Here is a 17,231-nt window from a genome sequence, read left to right as displayed (position 1 = left end):
CTTTTGGGAGCTTACTGGCTTCTGGTTCTATCGGAACTCCGAAGTTAAGCAAATTCGCGCGAGAGCAATCCCATGATGAGTGACCCATTGGGAAGTTCTCGTGTGAGTTCCCAGAAACAAAACCGTGAGGGTGTGGTCAGGGCCCAAAGCGGACAATATCGTGCTACGGTGGAGTCGAGCCCGAGATATGGTGGGGCCCCGGCGGAGATGTGACAATTTGAAGTTAAGCGAGTTCGCACGAGAGCAATCCCATGATGGGTGATCTATTGGGAAGTTCTCGTGTGAGTTCCTAGAAACAAAACCGTGAAGGCGTGGTCGGGCCAAAAACGAATAATATCGTGCTACGGTGAAGTCGAGCCTGGGATGTGGTGGGGGCCCAGGCGGGGATCGTGCTACGGTGGAGTTGAGTCAGGGATGTGGTGGGGTTCCACCACATCCCGGGCTCGACTCCGCCGTAGCCCGATATTGTCCGCTTTGGGCCTCGACCACGCCCTCACGGTTTTATTTCTGGGAACTCACACGAGAGCTTCCCAGTAGATCATCCATCATGGGATTGCTTTCGCGGGAATTCGCTTAACTTTTGATTGTCACATCCTGGCCCGGGCCCTCACCACAACCCGGGCTCGACTCCACCATAACACGATATTGTCCGCTTTGAACCTCGACCACGCCCTCACGGTTTTGTTTCTGGAAACTCACACGAGAACTTCTCAGTGGGTCATCCATCATGGGATTGCTTTCACATGAACTAGCTTAACTTCGAAGTTCCGATGGAACTCGAAGCCAGTGAGCTCCCAAAAGGCCTCGTGCTAGGTAGAGATGAGAATATACATATAAGGATTACATGATTTACTCCCCTGGGCGATGTGGAATGTAACATGGCTCCCTCCAATACTTCACCTGAAAAAATCACCATAAAAATTCAAAAATCAAATACATCGAGAATTTCATAAATCAGATTTTTTTTTTCGAACGAACAAAAAATTTGCTTCAATTTCTTTGCTTTCATAACGAAGAAAGCGGATTCAAATGCAAAAACTAGGAAACAAAGCGAAAGGACTTACCATAGCTGCTCCTCCGGCGTGTGCTAAGCTCTTACCTTCCACACACACATCTCAAATTCCGAACGATGAGTCGAATGAATTGAAGATGATCATTAAACAAAAATCAATAAAAAATTTGTGAAAATAAAAATAAGTGTGAATATCACCAATATTTTGAGACATTTGATAACGAGAGAAACATAGAGTTTAGCCTGTTTAGGCTTTTTACTGCTTCTAAGATCGAATTTTTTGCTTTGGGCTGAAGTCCACACTAACAGTTGTGAAAATGAGCCTTTAAATTGAGGATTGTTTGGGTCTGGTTTATGATATTTCCATTTTTCTCTCAACTTTCAATTTGATTGTTCGTTTAAATTGTGACAAGTTGCTCTTGAACCACCAAATTTATCACATTTTGATGCGAGGTTTTTTTTTCTATTTGAAGGAATCAAAATTACTCTTGATTTGACAAATTCAAGGACAATAGACAAATTTACGATACTCTATCGTTGCAAGAAAGTCGTCGATTCATTCGAACAATTTAAGAATAATACGTGTTTTATTCAAAATCTAATCATATCATAAAAGTAAAACTGTAATTAGTGCTGCAGTCAACGCAATATATCTCATGACCAAATGGACAGTACATTGGGAAATCTCGAAATAAGGCAAGTTCACGTTCATTTTTTAAAGGGAACTAACGAAAAGCATCTGGTACTGTTCACTTTAACGAAAAATCACATTTTTACACTAAAAAGTCAATCCTGGTACTATTCACTTTACCATTTATTTTGTCCTTATCATTAAAACTCAAAGTTTTCAAACCCTTTTCATTAGTTTTCCTTTTTTTAAAACCCGAGAGATGATCCGCACATTTATATTATTATATAAATAATGAGATATGTGTGTTAAAAGATTAATAATTTAAAATATAAAATTTCTCACTACTTACATAAAAACACGTGATATACAATTCGTGTTTCCGTCACAACTCACAATGAAAAATTTCTTCCAAAATCGTTCTTTAGGAATTTAAGCACGTGCTAATCTAAACTAAACATGCACCACCCATCGATCCCCGACACGTATGAACGATTTTGAGGCCCTCGTTTAAAAAAGGGCAATTGTGTAAATTCAAGAACTGAACAAAATCGCAAAAAAAAGAGAGATAGCGAGAGGGAGAGAACCGGTTCCGCTCCATTGCCGATCTGTAAGAAGAGAGAGAGAGAGAGAAGGAGAAGCTACAGAAGCTAGCAACAAGTATGTATATGTCGTATGGTCAATTATTTGATGATATAATTATTTTCCTATGATTTTAAATTCCTAATTGTTTTCTAATTTTTGCGTAATCAGCTTCTTAATTCTGATAAATTAGAATTAGCTTGTATTAGCACAGCCTGCATAAGGTTTGAACTCACTAGCTGCTGCTGCAATGCTCGAATTTGGGTTGAATTGTACTGCTTTTGATGTTTGAATTCTGGGTTCTGCTTCTGAAATTAGGGTTTTGTGTTCTGCAGAAGTTCTTGCTAGGAAGTTTGAATTTTTCAGTGTTTCAGCAATATTGTAAGCCTTCCGAGGTGAAAAGATCGTGTCTTTTTGTTTGGTTGAAGGAGGAAGCTCGGCAGAGTCGAAACCCGGGTTTAATTTCGTTGTTGGGGTTTGGAAGTTGAGGATATCAGAGGTTTCGATTTGGGTTTTGGGGTTTTTGATGGAATAGTTTTGGTGTGTTGAAGGTTGTGGTTTTTGATAATTGAGGTGATGAATAATAATAATCAGCCCAGGAATGTGGGGGTGCCACCCCACTTTGGCAATTCTGGGGCGGTGTCGCAACCTATGACCATGAATCACCAGCCTCATCTTCTCACTCAATCGCAGCCTCCGACACAAGGGGGAGCTCATTTTCCAGGGCACTTTCAGTTGTCTGAGCCGCAAGCGCAGGCACTTGCACAGGCACAGTATGTGAATGCTCACGCACAAGCCCAAACTCAAGCTGCCCATGCCCAATTTGTTCAGTTGCAAGCTCAAGCTCAGTCTCTTGCCCAGCTGCATAATGCGAATACAAGTAATGTTGGTGGTTCATCACCCTCCGTGGCAACACCTAGCACAGGAACTGCTAAGCGGGCGAACCAGAAGCCACCTTCTCGGCCTCCTGGTTCATCTAGTGCCAACACGGGTTCACCATTTAAAACTATGGAGCTCACCCCAGCTGCTCGTAGAAAGAAGCAAAAGCTACCTGATAAACAAATACCGGACAAAGTGGCTGCACTTCTACCAGAGTCCGGTCTTTATACTCAGTTGCTTGAATTTGAGTCTCGTGTTGATGCTGCTGTGGCAAGGAAGAAGATGGACATCCAAGAGTCCCTTAAATGTCCTCCCCGTGTTCAGAGAACACTTAGAGTTTATGTATTCAACACCTTTGCGAATCAGACACAAACAAATCCTGAGAAGACAAATGCGGAACCCCCTTCATGGTCACTTAAGATAATTGGGAGGTTACTGGAAGACGGCAGGGATCCTGTGGTGGCTGGATTGACACCGAAATCAAGGGCAAAATTTTCATCCCTGTTCAAGAAAGTTACCATATACTTGGACCAAACCCTCTATCCAGATAACCACGTGATTTTATGGGAAAGTTCCCGTTCACCCGCTCTTCATGACGGCTTTGAGGTGAAAAGAAAAGGGGATAAGGAGTTTACTGCAATAGTAAGACTAGAGATGAATTATGTACCTGAGAAATTCAAACTTTCACCAGCTCTCCATGAAGTTCTGGGAATTGAGGTAGAGACCCGACCCAGAATTATAGCTGCTATTTGGCACTATGTCAAGGCCAGGAAGTTGCAGAACCCGAATGACCCTACTTTCTTTGTGTGTGATCCACCTCTTCAGAAGATTTTTGGGGAAGAGAAGATGAAGTTTTCGATGGTTTCACAAAAGATATCACAGCATTTAACTCCACCACAGCCTATACACATAGAGCATAAGATAAAACTTTCAGGAAATTGCCCAGCTGGAACTACCTGCTATGATATACTGGTTGATGTACCCATGGTATTAGAGAAAGAGATGTCTGCATTCTTGGGAAGCACCGAGAGGAGCAAAGAGATTGATGCTTGTGATGAATTGATTTGTGCATCCATAAAAAAAATCCATGAACATCGACGGCGGCGAGCTTTCTTTCTTGGGTTCAGTCAATCTCCTGCAGAGTTTATTAATACTTTGATTGCTTCTCAGAGCAAGGATCTCAAGCTTGTTGCTGGAGATGCTAGTCGTAATGCGGAAAAGGAGCGCCGCTCCGATTTCTACAATCAACCTTGGTAAGCTTTTGCTCGGCATTTTGTACTTGCACTTCTATTTTTGTGTGTGTTTCTTTTGTACTCTTAGTATGATTGTACTGCTCAAATTAACTTCATGTCGCTATTCAGTCCAACTATTTAGCATTGACGTCCTCGATACCCTTTATTTATTTAGAACCTCAACGGTCACCTCGCTTTTGTATTGGTGATAAGATCCTTGCTCGATGACCGTAGTAACTTCTAGTTTGGAGTAGAAGTTATCGCTATCGATATGATGAACTTTCACGGTTTCTTCGTCCATTTAAAGATTTTAGATGCCTAAATATTCTTGAGAAATATCCAGACTTTGGTTTTCTGTTGGTTCTCTGTCACTTTTCTTTACAGCATAAAACTTATCAACTTTAGTGCTTTATGATGTTAACTTTCGTACATTAAGCATACATTAAGCAAATCCTTTGTCATGCAATTGTGTGAAGGGATGTGCTATCCACACCCCATGTTACTTCTCACACACCCTTTGTTAATTTCTGTTCATTGATCTTCTTCAATTCATCCGATCCAACGGCTGAAAATTAGAAGGGTGTGTGGATATCACACTCCTTGTGTGAATTCCACGGAATCTCAAATATCGTGGTATTTACGACACTTTCATGCTCTTCTCTGAATAGACAAGCTAGTTGGTCTGGGGATTATGTATAAAAATTGGGACGTTGCCATATTTTTCTCCCAATTAATTTCCAATTTGACGTTCCTTTTTTTTTCAGGGCTGAGGATGCTGTTATTCGTTACTTGAACCGAAAGTCAGCCGGAAGTGATGCTCCCGGAAGCACTTGAAATAAGGAATTGGCTAAGTTTCAATAAGTGGCAGTCGTGTATTTCTAAGATATCTAGATCCTGTTGATTTCATATCATCTTTACTTAGTTTCTTCAATCCAATTCTTTCCTTGGTAGAAATTTTTTTCGTAATTTATTGAATTCATGATGTGATGCGATACCCTGTGGGAAGAAAAAAATATATAACTTTCATTTTATTAGAAACGCGTTTGAAACTTTTATTAAAAAATTCAAGTGCTTACTTAGAAGAGCTGTCAGGAGAAGGCTGACAAGCATTTGGCATGTGTTTTTTTTCGTCTATGCTCTTAAAGTAATCTTTAAAATTCCACATAGGCTCAAGTTATCTGCTTGCTAAATATGAATAATATGAATTTTGGAACTTCACCCAAAATTTAGGGTTTGTAGTTTGCACGTGAACTTCTACCAATTTTCTGAGGTAAAAGGTGGAAACCTTGTTCAACTTTGTATTCGTCTAAATATCACATTTCACATGCTCTTGAGAAAAACGTTTTGAATATTTCGTGGCCTGAGCTCTCCTGCTTTTGGAAAAAGCTTACCAACTTTAGATGCAGTCTAGTCTGCTAACATGGAACCCTAGTTTTGGAGTCACACTTCACATGTGTATGCCACTTGGTAGGTGCATGCTTTGATTTTTCATTTTTATCATTTGCATCGAGGTCACTTATTACCATCGATTTTTTGGTGTGTGGTAGCAACGGTTCTTGAACTTCACTCCATATTTAGTTTTTGTCCTTGAACTCTCATATTAGTTTATCTTGTTGAACTTAACCCTATGTTGCATGAGTAGTAATTTCGTCAAATTTAAGGGTATAGTGACTTGTTATATAGAAGAAAAAAAATCTAATTTATTCAAAAAAGATAAGAATTGGCTCCTTAAGGTTAAGAAGGAAATTTTCCTTAAAATACTTTGCGACCTATTCACAGAATTTCTTGTTTATTATCAAACATTCAAAAGACTAATTAAAACTAAAATCTTAGTCAATCCTTAAGAAGTTCAGCTCATAAGCACGAAATTCTATGAATAAGTCACAAGGTATTTTAAGGAGGAGTTCCTCCTCAATCCTTGAGGAGCCAAGCCTTTTTATTTAAAATTTTCATTTTATTATTTTTTGGATGAAAGTCCTATTTTATCACTCAATTTAATGAAAAGTTGACGGAGTTAATGAAAATAACTACTAGTAAATTAAATGACATACTTCGAGGACCGAGACAACTAATAGTAGAATTCAGAGACGAAAACTAAATTCGTGGTATAAATCAAGGACATATAGTCATCATACACTCATACTTATATATCTTTTAAGTTGTATTTTTTTTCAGTAAGGAGTGCAAGATTATTTTATGAGACTTTGGCTACCTAATCAATTTGAGTAACGTTGGACTCAGTGGCGAAGCTACAGAGGAGCAAAGAAGGGCGGTCGCCCCTCCCCTCGTCGGAAATCAAGCCCAGGAGAGGTGGTTCCGCCTTTCTGGTCTCGTCGGAAATGATGGCTGCTCAACCCGATCTTTGGTTTTCTGCTGCTAAGCAGCAAGAGTGTTTACATTTTTTTTTTTTTAAATCCTGTAGCAAAAACGACGCCGTCTCGTTTGGTGATTTTAAAAAAAGTAAATGGGATGACGTCGTTTGAGTGTTTAGCCCATTACCTCTTCACCTTGTTTTCCTATTTCCAGAACAAATTAGAGCACATGATAGAGCCCTATACGCCTCCCCTCTTCCCAACCCCAAACGCTCAAAGGTTTGTTCTTTTCCAATTCAATTCGTTTTTGCGCAAATGGGTTTTTTGGGTATTTGAGTTTTGTGTTTCATGTACGATTTTGGGTTGAAAGATTTGATTTTTTTTTTGTTCACTTGGGGATTCCCAATTGCCTGATTGATCGGTTAATATTGAAACCCTAGGCGTCTGATGATTTGCCGTCGAACAATGGAACTAGGAGTGGGCCGTTGGCAAAGTTTGATTGTCTTCCTCCACCTATCTCTAGGTGTTTGATAGTCTTCCTCCATCTACCTCTCGTACTGCTTTTTGCTAGTCTTTCTACACACTCCATGTGTTTGTTTTAATGCCTCAAAGAATTATCTGACAAATTAGTCCCCAGGGGCAATGTGAATGAAAATGAGAATGAAATGGCGGTAATTCTGAGTATACCATTGTTGATGTTGAGGTGGCGAACGAGGAAAGTGAGGGTAATAGAGATGAAGGGGAGGTAGCAAAATGTTCAGTACAAAGGTATTAAACTTGGTCTAAGGGATTTCGTTTTCTACAGTGTTCTTGTGCGTAGAGCTGCAATGCATGACCTTATGACTGTGTATGCCTATTATCTTGCCATTATTTTGGGACTCAGAGTGCACTCTTATTTTGTGGTCAGTGTACCATCAAGCTTTGCCAGCTTTGCCCATATCTATCATTTTGGGTATCGTTAATGGAGCCTTTTGTTATTGGGGCATCTACAACTTCTTGATATTTTGATAGTCCATTTGTTTTTGGTAAGAGAGAGATTATATTTAAGAGGAAGCTGATGTCCTAGCTATTTTTTGTTGCTATTGAATTCTCTATCAAATGGGTTTCCAAATTATAAGTTCATCAATAATATCTATTGGTTTGTAAATAGTATATAAAAATGATTTGGTTGTCTAAATTTGTATTGAACAAAATTAATATTGTTCATTATTTAAAAGGATTTGGTTGTCTAAATTTTTTGGGATCTTTTATCCTTTTAAATTTCGCTCATCCCCTCGATAATTCCTGGTTTCGCCACTGACTTGCCTTTTAGTTTATATGAATCCAATTAATCAGGTTAACCTTATAAGGCCGCATGATTATATATACATGTGTGACTCAATTTTTAATTGGATCGAACGAGTTGAACATGAATGCTTAATTTGAACTAAATAAGTGGGTTAAACTCGATCGAGTCAACCCAATTACGCATCTTTTACCTTGAATTATAACCATGGTCTAAAATATCCATAATATCCCGATATTTCCATCGAAATTTCCGTGTTTTTGGACTACCGATATTTTTTTGGACTACCGATATTTTCGATATCATCGATATTTTAGACCTTGCTAAGTCACTCATGTATCTTACCATGCAATGTTTAAAGTGTAAAATATTGTACTAATTCATTATATATAAATGATTATGGTGTGTTTATACTTCTTTCATTAATTACTATATATTTTCTACACTCACAATGTTTGCCAGCTCGCTATATAATCAACTTAAATAAGTTATATATATATATATATATATATATTATGCAATGCATTTCCTTCCAATTTTTTGTGATAAACTAATAGATAATTGACTAAATAAACATCCTGCAAAGTTTTAATAAAAATTTCCAAGTTTTTCTTACAATTTCCGTGGTTTTTATTCAATTTTTATCGATATCGATAATATTCCGATATTTCCATCGAAATTTCCGTGTTTTTGGACTATCGATATTTCCGATATCATCTATATTTTATACCTTGATTATAACTACCATATCCCCAAGACATATTTGCATTCAACACATTTAACATAGCCATAAACATAAGAATTAAAAAACAGATCACATTCGAAATGCAATAATGCCGTTTGAAGCGTAGAGTTTACCTAGAAGGTTTTGTACTAATATAAGCTAATTTCTTTTTCGAACCAACACCTTCAACCCCCCAGCCATGTGGGCCGTCAAGAGAGGAACAAAAGCCGGCTGGTCCTCCCCACAAACCGGTCTGATCTCAAACCGCCTTAACACCGAAGCCATCACATACATCATCTGAATAAAAGCCATCTCCTTCCCAAGGCAAACCCTCGGGCCGGCCTGAAAAACCGGAAACTTGTACGGACTCACCGATTTCAAAACCTTATCACCGGCACAACCCGATTCAATATCAAACCACCGGTCCGGGTTAAACTCGAACCGGTCTTTTCCCCACAACTCCTCCATCCTCCCCATCCCATAAGGAAAATAAGTAACCCTATCTCCCTTCCCAACCCAAGTCCCATCTGGCAGAACAGTGTCCACCTCAGCATGCTTGGAATCCCACGGGACTGGTGGGTAGAGCCTCATAGACTCACACAAACAAGCCCTCAAAAACCTCATTTTTTGCAAATCATCAAACCCTAATTTCCCGTACCATTTCTTTGTACGACGACGTTTTCGACTTCGTTCACGATCTTGTGGGTTATGTCAGGATGCTTGCTGAGCAACCAGAAGATCCAAGTCATGGCTGCTGAGGTGGTGTCACGTCCGGCCAGTATGAAGCTTATCACCATGTCTCTCACCACTTCTTCACTATGCCCTGCTAATAACAACCGTGACAACATGTCGTGGCTCTCACTTCTCTCTCCATCTCTTTCAAAAACTTTCTTTTTGTTCTGGATTATTTCTGCAACAAATCAATCAAATCAATGTGTTAAATGAAAATACATAAATATCAAACAAAATATCTGTATTATATGAAAAAAAATGCTAAATGAAAATATATGAAAAGATGTTGCATCTAGCATCTATACTCAATAACTAAAATGAGAGAAATATGGAAGACGTAATTGATTTACTGATACTTTGCAACCAATCTAAAGTTTACGGCACATTATCTTAACGAGCTGGTCTAATTTGCATCTGCATGTTCAACACTTAATTGATATTACCAAAGATGAACAGAATATCAACGAGTTATCAAAATTTCATCCTAGACACTGCCAAATGTAAACCAAATATCAACATGATATCTGTGCGAACGTTCCCACCTTTCATCACTATCGACAATTTTTTTCGTGTAAAAGAAATTAAAATCAAGATATTATCGAAATTTCGTACCATGTACAGAGCCATGAACGACCTTAACAGCTTCCTTGAGCTTCTTTTCGGACCCAATGCTTAATGCACGCTTTATTTTCCACATCAAATACAAAGGAGCCGTACTCCTCCTGGCACTTATCTCAGCAGCACATTCAAAAGCTTTCACAAGGGGAGGCACGGGTCGGGTCAAGTCCAAGCAAAACGGGTCGGAGCCCAAAGAAACCTTGCTCACAGTGTCAAAAGCAAACCTCCTCAGTATTTCCTGCATATCCAAAACCTTTTGGCTCTCTGCAGCTTCTTCCAGCAGTGGAATAAGTCGGTGCTCGACTTCTTCCTCGAGAGTGTTCACCACAAACTCCCTTAGGGACTTTATGCTGAACTCGTGGCTCGCGAGCTTGCGCTGCGTGGACCACAAATCGCCATCCACGTTGAATATGCCGCAGCCCAGAAGGTCCCCGAGGAACTCAGTTAGGGGTTTTCCCTTGGGGAAGTTTGCAAAGTTTGTTTTGAGAATGTGCTCCACGTTGGATGGGTTCCCCGTCACAACAGTGCGTCGTGCACCTATCCTGTGCACAACTATAGTCTGTGATGGCGAGCCTGAGAGGAGACTGGCGTACCAGTCTAGGAGGTTGTGTTCGTTCTTGTAGAAAGAGATAAAGCAACCAATTATGGGGTAGGAGGAAGGGCCATAGGTGGAATTCAATAGTGGTTTGGTTAATCTAGTTTGATGTTTTTGGATGGTGGTGAAGAAGAAATAGAGTAACGAAAGTAGAGACCAAAGTAAGAGTAGAGTTAAGAACATGGCTGCCTCTGATGACAAAACTTTGGTTTGCAAATGGAGAGTTTTTTAGGATGAAAGATGAGAGCCAAGAGGAGGTGTTATATATAGGTTTTTTTTTTAACCCCACCCAATTAAGATGGTCTTTGAAATTGAAAATCGATCAATATAGTTTTTGAATATGGGTACCGTACCGTACCAAACCGTTAATATTTTCCGATTCTGATTTTGGTTTGAAGGTAAAACTAGACCAAACCGCACTGTGCCCAACCCTAGCCTCCACTCAAATGTAGCTAGGGTCTACATCATATAGAGATAGTGAATCCCCACTCTACTTGCATAAAATGTGCAAAATTAATATGTCGTGTTAAAAAAAATTAATGCAGTTGGTATAACTTGTTATTCATACTCTCAGTTTGTCATTGTATTTAAAAATAATTGTTATATTATATTAGAGTAATCCAAAATTAGTGTTGGAAGGTAACAAATTTGGAGTGCATGTATATGTGACATTTCCATTTAAGAATAAAGAATATATATGTTTTACTATTGTTAAAATCTATAAGGGAATATAAGTTAAATTAATTAATTTACACCGAAAAAGTGATTCATGTACCATTTTTAGTTTACACACACTTTCATTTATTTATACTAGCAAATGTCACACACTCTATGAGTTGAGAGATACATTTTTTAAACATTTGTATTTTAAATTTTTTTTATGAGAGGAGTTATTTGTTTTTAACAGGTTGGTAGGCATCCCAAAAAAGTAGAGGTTGGCAGTTGGGAAAGAGAGAATGAGTTGAGAGGGTATTGACAAAAGTGACATAGCTGTGAAGTTAAAAAAAGTAAAAATTTGTTTTTATAAAATTACTTTAATGCCCCCATTGTTTTCTTTTCTAATATCTTCTTTCAATTTTGTAATAAGAGGGTATAATAGTAATTTTATTAGTTTTTGGTTGACAAACAATGTTTTATTAATAAGTAGTTTAGAGATATAAAGGTTTAATTCTTATTTACCTTATTCGAAATTTATTTAGTTCAAAAGCTAATAAAAGAAAAGATATGCAGAGGAGGAAAGGAGTCCGCACGTTTCATATCTCTAATGTACATGTATTGGTGTGTGCGTTTGATGCATGTATTAAGACCTAGTTTGGGAGTGAGGTGCTTAAAAAAAAAGCACCCATGAAAAAAAGCTGTGAGGGTTTTAAGTGTTTGGTAAACTGAAAAAAAAAGGGCTTATTTTGGAAGCTGCTGTGAGAATAAGCTGAAATCAAAGGAAAAAGCTGAAGCTGCTATTTGCAGCTTTGGAAAACTGGCTTTTTTTCAAAGCACACGGAGCTACAATGCTTCTTTAATGAAAAGACATACTATTAAACTGCTTTTTTTCCAAAAGCACTTTTACAAAAAAGTTTACCAAACACTCTGCTGATTCTCACAACAGCTTTTTTTCAAAACACAACAATACCAAACCAGCCCTAAATGGTTTCTTTGCGTTTTAAGACTTGAGGAGTGCTAGGTCAGGGATATATTTGTCCGATCACAAGTTAAGATCTCCTTATCGCACCGATAATATTATTTATGGTGTCTGAAACAACCCTTACTCTGCTTCTTAATCAGTGTAACAGTAGCTAGTATATTTCATTGCAATATCAACTTTTACAACAACAACAACTTCCCCTTTTACAATATGTCTTAATCAGTGTATTAGTTAGATGGATGCTTGGTGGTTGAGTTAATAAAGGAAAGAAGAGAATAGGTGTTTGATTGGAGATATTTTTACTATTTTTTAGTATATAAGTCATGTGATGTGTTATTAATTATTCTGCTTATTAGTATATAATATGAATCAACAACAAGGTTTCGTATGGCCTACTTCTAACACCATATGACTGTATTAATTAACATCTAATACATCGAAAAATTAATTGCTCGTTTGATTGCTTATTTAGTAAGCTTGGTAAAAATAAATTGTGTACATGTGTTTCAATATCCTTTGGCCGTATAAAATTATAACGATGAGAAGGTTCTGATTAGTCAAATGACCTAACTATTATTCTCTACATTTTTTTTATACAAACAATATTTTATGTTAAATTAATCTAATTGACGAAAATGAAATTCAAACTTGAGTAGATAAAGAGTGTGTGCACTTGCTCTAATAATTGTAGCTAGGCCATATTTACTAGTCCTGTAAGTTAGGTGCATGACTTCATTATGATCGGACAATGAAGCTAATATTAGGAATGGTTACTAATAATCATGCATGATTATTACCTTATTTTTTTGTCAAACACTGCCTTAAGTTTTAGCATTATATATATAATCACCTTTCAAACGCAGATGATTATATTAACAGATCTGGTGTTTAATTTGACCTTAATATGTAGGGTTAGCAGCTTTGGTATTTTATTTATTTATTTATTTTGGATAATTGGAAAGGGCGAAAGCCAAGATTACAAGGAAAGCCCACAAGAGGGGCAAGCACAGTAAAATTAACACTAAAGGGCAATGTGAGGGACAACAGCATAAGGACGCTGCCACAAAGGCAAAGCGTCGTCCCAACACACCCCCACAGCACAAAAACAATTACAGAGGGCAATGAAGCCCATCCTTGTTGAGAATGTGAATCAATGAAGATGGGGGTCGTTTGACCCAAGTTTTGCCAAACATCTCCATGTTCTTCCTCGACGCCAATAAGTCCGCCGTCTAGTTGGCCGATCTTGGAACCCAAGACCAACGGCAGCCCTGGAAAGAGGTCCCCAAACTCAAAATATTTTTGAAGATTGGAAACACTTCTCAGCTGCCATTAGAAATATCCCCATTCAAGAAAGAGACAACCTGTAATGAATCCGACTCCGCAACGACCCAACCATAGCCCAGCTCAGCCGCCAACTCACATCCCCTGAGTTTTATACGAATAATATTTGAAAAAAAACATTGAGTCTCCACCATTCAAATTCAAACACAAGATGTCAGGTTGGAATTTTCCATCAAACCCTAAATGGAGGCGCAGTTTTATGTTTTCTTTGGACTTGGATGTATATCAAGAATCTGGATCCTCTTTGTAAGGATTCTGGAGATCCGTAAATCATGTCCGTTCATCGTATATCGTACGGTCATTTTTCTTCAGGTACTGTTTATGTTCAATTTTAAATAATAAAATTTAAAATAATTTATGACGTACGATATACAATGGATGGACAAAATACGCGAATCCTCATAATCCTCACAAAAATGATCCAAAAAGAATCCTTATTCCTATATCAATTCAAAAATGAAACTAAAATCGTGGCTTTATCCTGTACCGAAATATTAAACAAAAAACCCACGTAAAAAGTATTATTATTATTATTAATTAGCACGTTTTTTATTCCCCAAGTGGAAGTAGCACTGCAGACTTGCAGTTGGAGAAGAACATCAAACAAAGATATTCCATGTAAAAGTATGTACTGCAAATCTTGAATCTGAATAAATAATGACAGTTCAAATCAACTGTAATTGCTCGTGTCGTTGTTAATCGCTTAAAGTATTTCGGAGCTTGCGTGCGTCAAGTGTTTTTGTTGCTTTAAAATACAACTCCTGAAGTCGGCGCAAGAAAAAGATGATTAAAGGACAACCAAAGAATGTTATTTTTCTATTACAACAACTAATTTATAACGCATTTACGTAACTGTAATCAGAATTAAAATACGAAATTGAATTTCGATTACAGGGTATACTTTTATTTACTAAATTTGGGGAATAAAAGAAAAGGTGGGATCGATACAAAATTTTGGAATTCAATTCCAAAATTTGGAGGATTTGGATTATTTAGAGTAACATGGTATTTGGATTCCTAATTGCTTGGACAATCAGAATGATACTTTTGTTTCTTTATGCTCTCACTCACTTTTTTTAATTTTCAAGATTATCCTTTACAAACCCATTAAAGTAAATGCTTAAATTTATAAAAATAAAAAAACAAAAACATTTTAGTGTGTTTATGAAATAAAAAAAGCAATTTAATTTTTTTCTTACTATTATATATTATATCAAATTTTATTAAAAAAAACATATAATATTTGATTTGGGACAAGGGAATTTTAGTAATCATATTGGTTTATATTCTGATTCTGCTGAATAGTAAACAATTTTATGGAATTAGTATCATTTATATTCCAATTCCAGAACATTTAAGTAAACAGCTTCTATAAGAATCTGATTCTGACTTCTCCTTATTCCAACTCCTCCTCAATTCAATTCCTCCTAAATTCAATTCCTCCTCAATTTAATTCCTCATATTTTCATTACGGTTACGTAAACGCGTCATAAGTTTTCAAATGTAGATTAGAAAGAATTAATGTTGTGGTCTTGTTTATTTAGAAACATATTATAGGTTTTCAAATGATGAGTTGTTATGATTGTGGCTAAGGTCATTTGGCGACATTTTATTCCACCTTAACTGTGTATTTTGATTTGGCGGCTTTTTCATAATAAACTTCCTACAGAATGTGCACTTCAACGACATGATATTTCTTTGGTGTCCATTTGTTGTTTTTGCCATAATTTTGAGGTATCTACTGTTCAACTTTTCTTCGATTGTCGAATATCTAGGCAGCTTTAGAAGTGGTTAACATGTCAATTTGGTACCTCTTTGTCATTTTCACTTTTTGAGATGTCTACGTATGTAAGCCATTTTCCCAACAATTGCACAATATCTAGATTTTTGCATGTCTTTCTACTATTTTGGCTATTTGGAACGCTCGAAATGAGTTTATTTTTTAGGGTCGCCCAATCTATTTTCGTAATCTTTGCATATCTATCAATTATGGGATTGTTCATGGTGTAAAGTTTATTCCTGATTATTCTCAAGGTTTTGACACTAGTATCATTTCTTCTTTGGGGATCCAACGACAATCTATCCCTCGCAAGGCGCCAACTATTCTTCTTGTGCCTTCGTCTTCTCCTTGATTTCCTTGGATTAAACTTAATACATATGGTTTGTCCAAAGGAAATCCTAGTCCTGCTGCTTGTGGATGAGTTTTTCAGGGATTGCCATGGTCCATTTCTTGGTGGCTTCTGCCAAATGATTGGTCATCACAACTCTTTCTTTGCAGAATTATCAACAATTATTATTGGTGTAGAGTTTGCATATCAATGGGGTTGGCATTGCCTTTGGTTGAAAATGGACTCTTCTAGTGTTATTTCTGCTCTCCAATCGACTGATTTTGATATTCCTTGGCCTCTTCGTATGTAATGGTCTTTTTGGTCCACATTCAGAAGATGACTTTCTACGCCTCTCATGTATATTGCGAAGGAAATGTTGTTGCAGATAATTTTGCTAACATGGGGTTGTCTTCTCCAACTTTAGTATGGCACGATTCCCCTTCGTTGGTGGCTTGTGCTACTTTGTTTTAAGACTATATTGGTTTTCCTGGCTATCGGTTCTCAAATTAGTTTGCATATTGGCATACAGGTTTGATTCACTTTCTTGTTTTATTTTTCTTAACCTTGTGATGTTGCTTAATCTGTTTTGCAAGTTTAGACTTTTAGGTTTAGTTTTAGAGGGATTAGGTTTAATGTCCCCCCTCTTTTTTCTTGTATCTTTATTGTTTGCATTTCTAGAAGAGTAAGGTTTATGTCCCCTCTTCTTTTTCAAGTATTTTTATCCATTTTTCTTGTATTATAAGGGGTTAGGTTTATGTCCCTCATGACTAGATGTAACTTCTTTTTCATTATTAATAAAATTTCCCTTGTACCATCGAGGTTTTATAAAATAAAATAAAAGATGATGAGTTGTAATGTTTACTTATTCTAAATCAGGGAAGTTGTGTTCGAGCAACTCAGTGAGATAAACAATGTATATGAGACTAAATACGCTTTTTCTTTTTCACAAACAAAAGTGTTAGTGGGTTAATTATTAGTTGTTAAGGGGGAATCAGTTAGGATCAAACCCGGACCAGATTGTATAGGTGCTTTCCACCACTACGAGAAAGTGCCATTTGCAGATCAAATACACTTCTTAATTAGTTTCAATTCTTGGTTTTTTTAAGTATTGGATTACTTAGTGTAGTTTGAAACTCACATACTTTTAGATTTTGCATGTATTAACAATCTGTGAAAGTGAGAATAATTCCAATACATATGTCTTAATAAATTCAAAAAAGTGAGGAATAAAAATAATGTCAACTTTAAGTAAAAATGCAAATCTTGATTAAAAGTAAGACTGGGTATCTAAATTGACAAACCGATGAAAGTGGCTGAATTGAGCCGTAAAAGTTCAAAAGTTCGATTTGGGCCTTGTTGAACCATTTCGCACATAATTTTTAGCACTATATATTACAATTGTTTTGCCGCATTCGTGAGAGATATATAGTAACTGACACACCCCAACCTTGATATCCCCACATACCAGGGTAGGTACGTGCTGGCCGACACCCGAGGGTGACGAAGCCATTTAAAAACATACTTACCATTAAGAATACGTAATT

At 37.1% G+C, this 17,231-nt stretch overlaps 1 protein-coding gene and 1 pseudogene across 1 annotated transcript; one reads left to right on the top strand and one right to left on the bottom strand.

Moving 5' to 3' along the window:
• The first annotated feature begins 2,036 nt into the window (after nt 1-2,036).
• LOC103404188 (SWI/SNF complex component SNF12 homolog) lies at nt 2,037-5,371 on the top strand. The gene is made up of 3 exons (XM_008343076.4): nt 2,037-2,300; nt 2,558-4,354; nt 5,098-5,371. Exons 2-3 carry the CDS (start codon nt 2,799-2,801, stop codon nt 5,165-5,167), a joined length of 1,626 nt encoding a protein of 541 aa, XP_008341298.3. The 5' UTR covers nt 2,037-2,300; nt 2,558-2,798; the 3' UTR covers nt 5,168-5,371.
• Nucleotides 5,372-8,679: 3,308 nt separating this feature from the next.
• On the bottom strand, nt 8,680-10,807 carry LOC103432056 (cytochrome P450 94B3-like; annotated as a pseudogene).
• Nucleotides 10,808-17,231: the final 6,424 nt, after the last annotated feature.

Source organism: Malus domestica, chromosome 14, assembly GCF_042453785.1.
Source record: "Malus domestica chromosome 14, GDT2T_hap1".
Classification (NCBI taxonomy): domain Eukaryota; kingdom Viridiplantae; phylum Streptophyta; class Magnoliopsida; order Rosales; family Rosaceae; genus Malus; species Malus domestica.
Note: the sequence above shows the minus strand (reverse complement) of the source record. Positions and strands in the feature narration are given on the sequence as shown.